Source organism: Python bivittatus, unplaced genomic scaffold, assembly GCF_059951505.1.
Source record: "Python bivittatus isolate LINGU-HERP-01145 unplaced genomic scaffold, Pbiv_v1 ctg000590_np1212, whole genome shotgun sequence".
Classification (NCBI taxonomy): domain Eukaryota; kingdom Metazoa; phylum Chordata; class Lepidosauria; order Squamata; family Pythonidae; genus Python; species Python bivittatus.
The window spans coordinates 21,639,364-21,652,119 of NW_028277086.1; the positions used below are offsets into that span (position 1 = coordinate 21,639,364).

The window sequence follows — 12,756 nt, forward strand, 5'->3', positions numbered from 1 at the left end:
CCCTCATTACCAAGGACAAGTCTGTCCCTCTTCATTTATCAATTGATTAACCCTTTTTGATTCTCAGTTTATAAGCTTCAAAATAGTTCTGTTTAGTGTTTCTGATTTCTTGTGCTATTTCTTCCTTTTCCATTGATCCCGTTTTATGTTTAATTAAGTCCATTTTAGCTTTGATGTCTTTTTTTTTTTTCTTGTGGGAATTTCTGCAACTCTTCTTCCAGTTTTTTATAGTCATCCTCGATAATTTAAAAATCTTTTTCTGCATTGTGTTTCTCGTATAGTCTATTATCAAACCCCTTGTATAGACCTTCATTAAGTCAAAGGATTCTTTATCTTTGTTCTTGCCAAGAGAAAGAAAAAAAAAAGAAAAAAAAAGAAGAGGAGGGGAAAGGCTAGGTCTCTTTAAAAGTCCAACTGGGGGGGGGGGAATAGAGAGCAAAGCAAAGCTTCTACCAGAAAGAAGAGCTACTGCCACTAAACAAGGCTCTTGTGACTAACTCAAACTTTCCATCTTGAATATTTTCAAAATCGCTTTCAACTCCGCTTTCTTATTTATAGTTATTCGGATGGCACCTGTATAAACATGCACATCCCACTATCTTTTTAGAAAGCCCAAAGTCCTTGAGTATACGTCACAATGAAAAAAAAACCACTATATCAAGCCTCTAGATGGCAGTGCAACTTTCTTTCATTTACTTTCTCTTAACTCCACTTTCCCCATTTCCAAAACAAAAAATATAGGTTTCTTATAACAATAAAAAAAATCTTAATCAAAAAAGAAGCTTGAGATAAAAAATTATTGAGTATTGAAAAGAAAAAGCCAGTCCAGTTAAAAATATATTTTTTTAAAAGAAAAACATCTTGCCAATTCCACTAAAAAGGGAAAGTTAAAAAACAAAGATTTTTTTCCCCCTTTTTTTTATAAGGCTCAATCTCGCCGCTTAATCCACTTTTCTTCACTTTTAAAAATCTCTTTAAGTTACTTAAGGTGTTCTCTAAGAATAGTTGAATAGTAAAGGTCCATCTCACCCGGTTGACACCCCTCTCCTTCTTCTTCCTTTGGAGCTGTCCCGGCTTTCGCAGTCATTAAATGGCTGCCTCTCCTCCGCCGGCTTCAAGAGCTTCTCCTGGGATCAATCTGGGACTTGCGGTGTCCCTGAGATCCGCAGGACGCGCCCTTTGCAATCACCATCTCTACAGGACGGCTTAGGTCCATCGGGACCATCCGGGGGGGGAGATATCGGCTGCGATCCTGGGAGCCCAGGATCGCCCGCCGTATCGCCGCGACGCCAGCTCCGCCCTCCCGAAACTCGTTCTTAAACTGGGGACTACCTGTACATAATTTAAGTCATAGCAAGTATTAATTGATGGGCCAATCTTGAGAAACTAAGGAGGATTGGACTTAGTTAAATGGATGGGAGACCCCAGGAATTACAAGGGCTGTAGGCTACACTAAGGAGTTGAAAAAACATCCTGGAAGAAAACCATGACAAACCACTTCTGCAATGTTGCCATGAAAATTTCTTGTCCATTTAGGTATCTTGGAATCGAGCTTACACAGACTATAAGTCATATATCGTCAAACATTGTGTTCATCCTAAATATTATTTACTTTTATAGTATATAAAATATTCTAAATGCTATACACAGCAACTGAAAGATATGTTCAGCAGACAGGATACAAAAAGAAAAACCAATAACAAAAAGGGAAAAGAGGAAGGAATTTCAGATACTAGAACTTGAAGCTGCATAATCTTGGCAATCATCTGAACTGAACAGGTGGGCCTCTCTGCCTCTGAGTATGCAAACAACACAGCAGCCATTAGTCTTCTGGCTGATGGATGAGGCCAGAGCGTAATCCCCTTCACTTTGTAGTTTCAGGGCAACCGGAGCCAAGTGATGGAATCTCAGCAGATCAAAACCAAGGCAATCTGGAAAACATACAAATATATGTCAAGATAATCACCATAGAATAAACAAAATAATTCCTCCTACAGAACTACTTTCTTCCCAAGCTATGTTTATAAAAAATGATTCTTATAATAAGGAACAGAAATTGTACACATATCCTCCTTATTTTCTGGGTTGTAAAATATGATGTTCCATACATGAAAGATCCTGAGCAGAAAAATATATTGCAACATGTAATAGATTTTGACTTCAACATCATATTGTCCAGAAGTATGATGATGATGATGATGATGATGATATATTGGTATGCTTGCAAATTTGTTAAGTATGCTGCCTGAATTAATTAAAAACGGAACATCTCCTATAGTTGAGATGGATATCCTACATAGATTGTGCTTTCCATTTGTCTTCCACTTGTAGGGCCAGTTTGAATTGTCCTTCCATTGTTAGAGCCCTCTGTCACCCAATACAGGCTCTATATAAATTCTGGGAAGCAAGCATCAGCAGAGCTCTGCCAAATGTTTTATTTATTTATTAATATATATATAGTACAGGATGTTTAATGCTTGAGGAAGCTTCAGAAGTTTATGTTTCCCATTAGAGAAACAGCAAGCATTCCAATTTTTTCTCAGGAATGGAGCATATAGGCTAGATTAATACAACTTGTTAGACTGTACTAAAAGGGTTTGGTAGTTTGTGACTGAATGTGTTACAATCATTATCTTAACATGTGTGAATCAGACCTTCACATTCAGACATATGTTTTGATATAACATAGAAATTACACACAGTTAACCCAGTAGTTGGTTTATCATGTTGTGTGAACCTAACTGCACAAAATCAGCAATTTGGGAGAGACGGGCATCAATTACCCATGGAGCTAAAGCTGTCTGTCGTGATAACACCTCTATGACTGCTAGAGAAGCAGCAAAATCTTAAGACAATCACCCTTATTTTCTAAATTAGCAAAAGCAAGCACTAAGATATAAAAAAGATAAGGAAAATGCCAACTCTGTCTACTTTTATGGCCAGCCAGTTGCCAGGTTAGAAAACTTGGGAAATTAAATATTCATCCCAATAGCGTCAGTTTTAGAGAGTAATAGATTTTATGCTGTCTCCTGGCCTTTAACATCCTAACCATAAATTTCTGAAAAAGTGCTCTGACCTTAACTCTAATGGCTTAAGATTTATTTATATTATTCTAGAAGCCTGCAGCCCAAAAATTGGCTGGCTAGTTGAACCCCATGGCCCTGTCTGTACAACACATTTAATCCAATTACCAGTAACCCACTCTAAGTTCCTTACTGGTAGGTTTGATAGCACACAATTATCAGCATACAATTATGGGATTATAGTGTTGTCATGCATTTTGTCCAGGATGTCTCTGATATCCCATAAAACCTTCTGTCACAAGAATATTGACAAGGCTTCATTATTTCACTAATTCCTACCCTGTTGGCCAGTCTGACATCAGTAGACATACCTGGATTATTGCAGATAGTGTCTGGTAGGTGGGTTCTGTGTTGCTATGGCATGGCAACAAGCTTTGTAAAGCAGAACTTGCTTTTTCAATTGCTTTGTATCTCTAACACTTTTTTGCTTTGTTTATTGTGCTGTTTTTGAAGGGCTAACCAACCAGAGTTTGGAAACTTGCACATCTGATTGGGTTATCCATTTACACCACCATTTTTCAAACTCAGCAACTTTAAGATGTGTGGATTTCATCTTCCAGATTTTGCCAGCCAGCATGTTTGAAAAACAGTGATTTACACAGTGCAGTTGACTGCTGAAAGCAGTGTTGGGTTAAAAGAATCCTTGAAGTTTTGGTTAAAACTAACACTCCCTTGCCCCACTGTTCTTCACAAAGTACACATACTCCACCATTGATTCAGTTAAGCATATTGTTTGAACCCATCCGAAGTGTGGAATTCAATATCAGTTCCCCACACTACTAAACTTTTTGAGCTTCATTGCTTCCTTAGTTTTCCAGCGATATCTGATGCCTTGCCATTCTGAAAGACATAGATGTCCTTTGCTGTCTATTCCATCTATTTACCATCTATTTGCATTTTGTGATAGTAGCCATGAAAGCAAACACAATGCAATGTCCATTTCTTGTTTCCCAAAGAAATCCAGTCATAAAATATATACTAACTGGTGTTTATTGATAAAAATGCAAAATTCCATAAAATGCAAATATCATACAAAATATAAAGAAAAACACATCTTCTCATTATATTGTAGCATCCAAGACTTATTAGCAACACAAGCTTAACAAAATCTCTAGCTACAAACTCTTAGAGAAGAGGTACACTACTTGGTAATTTGTTACAACTACGTAGCCCATAAAACTTACAGTGGCTAACACTAAAACAACTAACAACTACTCAGAGAGGCTGAACATTTTTCTCTCCTTGTATTATAACTCTATGCCACCCCCACTGGGTAACTAGCATACATACGCCAATAGGTGGCAGTAAATAGCACAATACACAACACACAATACCAGGTGTTTTTCACATGATCTCTGTAGCCATAATATTATTTGTTATTGTTGTAAAGATAACGGGATGAATCCTTTCCCATGAGAAAGAAAATCCTGACATTTTGCTGATAGTGCAGTTGACCTTCCCATCCTGAAGAATTGTGTGTTTCCTCTCAATCCTACTTTTTCCTTGTTTCCCATTGCTTTCAGTTTCTATTAACATGCATACTGTACAATTTTTCATCAGATCCCTACTCTTCATTTCACTACTTTCTTTTCTTTTAGCTCCACTAATTTCTAGTCAATGTCTTTACTATTATTTCCTTCCTGAAGGGCAATGACATGTCTTATTAGCTACTTCCTATCTTCCTTCCCTGACTTCTCTGTCATAATCTGAGTTAAAAAAAAAAAAAAGTGCATGATGATTTATTGTGTTGCAGAATTTTCCCTGAATGTTCATTTAAACCAGTTTATTTAATTACAGTACTGGAGGCAGCAGAGGCTAACCTAAAAGAGTTATGCAAATTAAAATATACATATGATTGAATTAATTGATTGGATATAGTAGCATATCATATTAGTGAGGTCAGATGTGATGTGGATTCTTTGAAGTAATTGTATGGAATTACAAAAACAGTGGTGCATTGATAGAACAAAGGCAGAATTCTCATGAGCATAGTTTCTTTGTGGAGAGCTACAATTGTGGGTTTATCTTATATTTTTCTCAACTTCCTGGGAAGGTAATTAGGGAGGGGGATGTTTTTGCTTATTTTATTTGTCCTAACTAGAGCCATATTTTTCCCTTCCAGTGCTACAACCCTAACTCCGCACAATACAGATTTGAATATTGTGGATTCATCTATTCCACAATTAACTGTTTTATATATGCAATGTAAGGTTAGCAGTGCAATATATTTATCCCATAGAATGGGATGCTAAAAGGTACTGATGATAGGAAACTATGTTGTATCCTACATACACTAATTTGAACATAATTATGTATAGTGTATTATAAACTATCAGAAAGATACTGTTTATTCTTAAAGTATCTCCAATATCACTAGCCAGATTGTTCTGACTAGTCTTTCAAATATTGCTTTTCTAAAGTTATATTTCATAATCCAATCTCTGGGCATTTCCACACAGAGATAAAGTTTCATTGTACTACCCTTCCTAAGCCTGCTTCACAACTAATCATGCTGCTCTTACCTTTGATCTGGGTTGTGTTCCTTTTTTTCCTCCTTTCATATGATTTTAAAAAATATTTAAAGGCACACTCATGAAAAAGAGCAGAAAAAGAAATTAAAAACTAAAAAGGAAATAGAGAAGACATTTACAAGCGAGATAAAACTGAATAAGAATTTTTGAACTAACAGATTGGTGCTACATATAAAAGTGATCTTGTATCAATTTCAGAGCCATTGTTAAAATCAGTAATAATTAGCAAAGATAAATCTCAAAAATTTCCTCTTTTTTAAGAATTAAGTCTTGCAACAAACTGTACAAATTATCTCTCTACTGATCTTTTTTTGTTTTTGTTTTTTGTGCATTCACCTTCATAAAAATAAATATTTGGTATTGATTTTATATTTTCTTGCAATAATGAACCATTCAATCTCCACCTTTTCTATGCAGTCTTGCAGTTATTGGATTGTGATCTGCTTAATAAGGGCTGCATTTCCACATCTAAAAGCTTGGTTAATAATGAACTGGACATCTAACATATGTCTGACCTTGAATAAATTTTAATATATGTCTATTCTCGAATAAGTATTCTCAAATAAGTTTCTTATTTACTGTCAGAGAATAGTGTTGACTACTACCATGGGTTAAGTTTGATCACTCAAAGGTGTTACTAGACTCCTTTTGATTTTTTGCTACTGTAGACTAACACCCTTCTCCTACTATAGTCAAGAACTCATCATCTACCTATACCACACAAACTGGTAGAAAGATCTGTTTACAGGCCACAGTATTGAAATAATAAACTTTGCAAAACTTTTGCTTAATGAAGAAGATAGTGTTAAATATTGCTAACTTCTCTGACTGGCACTCCAGTGAAAAATGACACTAGCTTCAGTTTGGAGTTGAAAGAATGACCATTGAAACCATTATTCTTGAAGTGTGATAGAACACATCCAGAATAAGAAGCTGGTGTCTACGGGGAGGAGAGGTCCTACCATCGTGATAAATGTTTTGGGTTATGGTATTGGACTGCTGAAGTGGTGGGCTGGGAGACACAGTCTTCATTTGATTTAAATTTCAGAGAATGAAAGTAGAATTCTTGTTGACCATTGAAATATATGATGGGAGACCACAGCTCATGTGATCAAATGAGAATCCTCTGGATGCCTCCAAGGAAGCCTCACAACAGTAGGCTTTCCTTGTGATTTTGTCAGCTCAAACGTAAATTGCTCAGAGATGGCTACATAGGATTTGTCTTCACACAATCATGAAATTGGGGTGCAGGGATCATCAAATTAGTCTTGAGTTATTGAGGGAATGGGAACGCATGTAACAAGGCTTCAGTTTTTAATGGGTTCTTCTGGCAACGCCAGAATGTTCAGTGAACTGTAAAATGTGATGTAATTTGTGGAATGATTTGGGAAGCTTGCATTTGGGCAATGGCCGGCATGAGCCAGTAGTGTCTTTGTAATGCTATCTGCCTTTTGCAAGCAGTGGAGGGGGCAGCTGTCTGTGCTGTCGGTATACAACATCTCATGGGCTCAGCCAAGTTTTACTAGGTTCATGCTATATGCTTGTTATGCCAGATAAGCATTCCAAGGGGTATATGTACAAAACATGCTTGGCTTGGCTGATTTTAACCTTCAGTTTTGTTGTTACTGCATTGTGTGTTCTACATGCCCTAAATCAACTCAGCATATTGTTCGAGCTAAATCATAAACATCTGTCAGTAATTTTTAATGAAACTTCTGAATATGTTTGTCCCCAGTCTCTTTCCATTAAAGCTAACTTGCCCAACTGTTGTGCTATGAAGTCATTATATTTCAATTGAAAAGATGGCCTTGCATAGCTTTATCAAAACTAAGCACAAAGTTTAATCCAAAGACTGGTTTGCTATTTGTATTTGACCCATGTGCAGCCTCTTCATATTCTAGATCATGCTAACAATCTCATAAAGTATATATGATGTAGAAGTACACTTCATCTTTCCATGACTTAGTGATAGGGCATTGCATGCTGAAGTTGTTAGGTTAAATCCTAAATGCAGTACAGTACTATATTTTTTCACAGTGTATGTTGCAACATTTGTATTTTAATTTACTTATACAATGGCAAAGAAACCAGTGAAAAGGTGGGTGTCACTACAGATGTTGCCCCCCACCTCCCGTTCTAATTAAAGTGAACCAAAAAGGATTATTATTTTGAAATTCTAATTGTATGGTGATTCTACAGAAAATATTATTCAAGCTTTGCCTGAGTACGATACAACAAAACTATTATTTAAACATAAATTCGAGGCATATACAGTAGCTAACTGCAGGTCAAGGTAGAGGGAGGGATTTGGACCACTTAGAAAACTGCTGCTAAAAAAAATGCCCAGTTCAGCCCAGCAAATACAAAGGTTATAACTAGCACTTTGAACTATGCTTGGAATACAGCAGTAGCCCAGAGGTATTTTAACAAGGAAGTACACGCAGGTAGTCCTTGTTTAGTGACTGCAATTGGGACCAGCAACTTGGCCATTAAGCAAAGCGGTTGCTAAGTGAAAAATCACGACTGTGCTTACGATTTTACACAGGACAACATGTACTAACTGACTGTAATGGGGAACATGTGACTGAAAGAGATGCTGCGAAGGTTGTAAATGTGGGCATTGGTTGCAAAATTACATTTTCATCACTGTTGTAACTGCAAACGGTTGCTAAATGAGGCAGTCACTAAATGAGGACTACCTGTATACCCTATATTTGGCTCCTGTTAACAATCTGATTCCAGTGTCCTGGATTAGTTGCAGTCTGGACACTTTAAGCAGGTCATGAAGAGCAAAAATGCTCCGATCTGTTGAATAACTAAGCCCAGCTTCATCAAGACCCCATCGAAAATCCACATAAATGGCTACACTTGGCATATTAAACTGAGTTGTGCAAATTCATTCCCAACTGTAGCTGAAATCTCAGCATTCAGGTTCAGAGTGGAATCCAGGAGGACACCCAGGATGCAAATCTGAATCTTCAAGGAGCATGTAATCCTATGCAGTGAATTTTGAGTTCCTAATCTGCCTGATTGACAACTGGAGGAGCTCTATTTTATCTAGGATTAAGCTTCAGTTTGTTTGCCCTCCCATAAGCAGGCTGGACACATGCAACAATCAAATTAATAATGAATACCATAAAAATGGGATAAGAAGAACAAGCCAAATAAAGAATCTCTTCCAAAAAAGTTTTGTCACAGCATGGAAATATCTTGGTTCCAGTTGCTTGTGCTTTTCCATGACTAGAATGAAATTAATTACAGCCGAATCCATGCCATATGAATTCAAGTGATATAAACCAGACAACAAAACACCCACACTCTCCCTCTGAGTACTTTAAGCTGCTGCCAGAAGATCTTGTGAGAAACTGAGGGCATTTTTTCATTGTTGAATTTGGATCTTCAGGGAAGCCTGTGCTGAGAGGCATGTAGGAGGATTTGCAGTAAATAGGCTCAGAGAACCAAATATCTTCTACTCCCCTGATGTTTGATATCTGACACTCTACAGCCCTGTGAACTGTTTTCTGAAATATGCTAGATATTACCACTAGGGGGCATCAAAGATTCATTTTCAAAAAATACTTTCAAAAGAAAAAGATACCTATTTTTAATCTTGTACTAAGGTTTATTCATGGCAGTTGTAAACTCAGCATCATAGATTCATATTCCAATCCTTCCTGCCAACTATATTCAGTGTGTATTTAATATTTAAAATATGTTTTCTTTGGCTATCAGTTGTAACTTACTGCTCAGAGAAGTCTTGGTTTATTTCAGTGAGATCATGTAAAGACCTGGAAGCAAGAGGATGGAAGCTGGATGTTTAGGACTAAAATGACCTTGGTCTCTGCAACTGCCAAACATCTGTCTGAAACAAAAGGACCAGCATCTATAGAAGGGTATTTGTTAGATATAAAAATATTCAACAGGAATCAGAAAACCAGGACTCTGCTCTTGCCTTGTTTATGTTCTTATGATCCTTGGAAGATTAGAATGACTTAATCAGGGGCATTCCTGTATCAGTTTCCAGAACTCTGTGAACTGTATCCCTGAGTTGGTAGTTGTCTTGTTCATCTCCAAGTAGTTCTTTAGAATAGATGAGTTTGGTCCATTAATGTTTGGATACCAATGGCATTGCCTTTATAAAACACCACACCACAAAGCTCATAAATAGCCCGAACATTCTGTTATTCTCTTGACTGTTTTGTAATATTCAGAGATAAAACAGTTGTAATTTGGTTTGCCTTTAATTGTTTGGTTGTTTGTGAAGCTGGAGTTTAAGGCATTTGGAGCTTCAGTACTGTCCATTTATGTTGATAAATTCCAGATGATACCTCCATAAACTTGATATAGGGTGGGCAAGTTTAAATTGGACGTCTCCCAGGTTGGCTGAGAATGATGCTTTTTCTTCCCTTCTGAGAGGGCAGGATGCCAGATAGATTTAAATGATCAGCTATTCCAGTTGTAAAGGAAGAAGAAGAAGAAGAAGAAGAAGAAGAAGAAGAAGAAGAAGAAGAAGAAGAAGAAGAAGAAGAAGAAGAAGAAGAAGAAGAAGAAGAAGAGGAGGAGGAGGAGGAGGAGGAGGAGGAGGAGGAGGAGGAGGAGGAGGAAGAGGCAGCAGCAGCAGCAGCAGCAGCAGCAGCAGCAGCAGCAGCTATCTGTTCAATTGTGTCCAATTCTCAGTGATTCTATGGACCAGTTATATACCTCAGGAGTAAAGTCCATTAAGAACAGTGGGTCTACTTTGGAATAAACATGCATAGAATGGCACTCTTATTCTCTAGAAAGAAAAACTCTCAATCTTACACGTCCTTAAACAAATGATTTCCATTCTATGTGGGGGAAAAGGACATAAGGAAGAACAGTGATTTGGAATTCAGATTTTAAGGTGATAGTTGACATTATTTATTGTGAAAGAATATAAAAAAAAACAAAGCCTTACTGGATTAAGACTGTATTGTCAGCATTCTTTCCGACAGATGTCTATATATGCACACAGCATATAATATATAAGTACATAATATATAATTATATAAGCACTCATATTCCCCACCAACTGGCATTAAGAAGCGTGACACCTCTACTACTGAAGGTAATATATAGCATGACTAGCAATCATTGCTAGCTTTCTCTTCCTGAATTGGCCTAACCTCCTTTCAAAGCTATCAAAATCAGCAACTATGACTTCATTTCTCATAACCCACTGAAAGTCGCTGTAAGGACTGGAGGAATGATATTTCTTGCAATTTCAATTATCGTCTGTTTAGCCCCACGCATACAGGAATTGCTCAGACTGAAAAATCTGAAACGCCTAAGTTGATCTTTGGAAATGAAGTCTCCATGGGTGTCCATTGTTAACATATGTACTGATGACATACCACTTTTGTAGAACTTTAAATGGGAAATAATGAAAAGAAAATGAAGAGAAATGATTCATTCGTAGAACAGCAGGAGCGTGTGAATGGCCCAGCCGGCAGCCATTCTTCTGAACCCACAGGGTTAACCTAAAAAGGTTGCTGCCGAATATTGTTAGGAGGGAGCCTTGGCAGATAACCGCAGGTAAGAATCCCGCCCCGTATAATCGTCACCAAGGTAGCAGCATTAGCTGTTGCCAAATGCATCACAATAGAAATGGCATCTGTTGGCAAATAATCCCCGTTTCGCCTCATCCTTGATCAGACTATCCAAATTGCACCTGGTGGGAACTCTAAACGCCTTGTTCAGTACTTTCTCGATCCGATCGCCAGACCAGTCTTTGCGGCTGTCCGAACTCCCGCAGAAACGAGGGGGCGGTGGGGTGGGGGGGGGGCTGTGCGCAAACTTTTCAAACTGCGCCGGGCACTCGCCGATGGGGAGCGAGCGGGAGCTGCTTTGACAGAGCGGGCGAAAGCAACTTTGCGCGCCCGAGAAGGCCGGAAGGGAAGGCTGGTGTAAGCCGCATCTTCCGTCTTCTCTTTGCCTCTCGAAAATTTACCAGCGAGGAGAGATTCTTCTCCAGATCGTTTAAGGCGGGCGATTGTTGCTTTTCTCTGCCTCGCTTCATCCGGCTGGGAGCCTGGTCGAGAAAAGCGCCTGCTCTGCCGCTAACGACAAATGTTCGTGCCCGGGGTCAAGAACTGCCCTCGTCCCCCTCCCGCATTGTCTCCCGCAGCTCCATAGCAACCCAGCTTCGCTGTGAGACCAGACAAACTAGGCCAAGTGCCAAGTGCAAACGCTTGGCAGGTCGTGTGCGCTCAAAACTCGGCTTGAAGTTCGCCGCAGGCAGCCTTTTCAGCGGCCCCAGCGGAGGAGCGCTGCTTTCCCCCCTTTCCCCCCGCGCTCTCCAGAGAAGAATGAGGCTCTAACTCAAGTCGGGGGCGTGGGCGGGGGGACAGCGAGGCTTCTGCAGAGCCCGCGCGCGCATCCGCAACATGCGAGAGAAGAGGCTCACCACCGGTAGGTGCCAGAACGGAGAGGCTGCCGGGGCTCGGCCATCTGCTCCGGAGAGGGTGGGAGAGAATCGGACCCTGGAGAATGCTAGTTCAGACCCACCCGCGCTGTCCCACTGTTCTAAGGAAAGGCATGGTCACGAGGGATAGTGCTGAGAAATAACTTTTTGGACTCCGTGTATCACTTGTGGACAGTGAAAACATAGAAGTCCTGATCTGCCCTTCCTCAAGCACTACTCAGATTAATTTTGGGGTTTCCTCCTTTGTAATTCCCATGTAAGATTAAAACTGACCCCCCATCATTCCATTCCAGCTTTCATGAATAACATTCAGGTATCTCCAAAAAGTAAAGTCTCCAGTGAGCTGAGCTTGACTGCGAAGTTTTCTCAGCAACTGTAGGGTTTGCCATTGACCTCTTCCAGGAAGAATTTTGTCAAGCCTGGGATTTTGTGCTGGTCTTCCACCCAAGTATTAACCCTGCTCAGCTTTGTCAGGATCAGTTAACGCTGGCTAGTTAATCACACAGTGGTGGCAAATAGTTATCATAAATGCAGAATCAGGTTCACAGTAAAAGGTCCTAATGAAACAAAAGAACACAGTCCAACCAAGGATGAAGTAGCTCTCATTTCATTGAAATAAATGGAAGTTAAACTTTGGTTAATTTTGAGTTGGGCTATTGCACCCAAATGAAATACTTTTTAACATGAATATGTCATTTTT

General features: G+C 39.0%; 1 protein-coding gene across 1 annotated transcript in view; it reads left to right on the forward strand.

Annotated features, from left to right (window-relative positions):
• The first annotated feature begins 11,842 nt into the window (after positions 1 to 11,842).
• RGS22 (regulator of G protein signaling 22) overlaps positions 11,843 to 12,756 on the forward strand; it is an 87,637-nt gene continuing 86,723 nt past the window's right edge. The window contains exon 1 of the mRNA XM_025166156.2: positions 11,843 to 12,043. Within this exon, the coding sequence (XP_025021924.1) occupies positions 12,019 to 12,043 (25 nt within the window). The 5' untranslated portion in view covers positions 11,843 to 12,018. The remainder of the gene's footprint in view (positions 12,044 to 12,756) is intronic.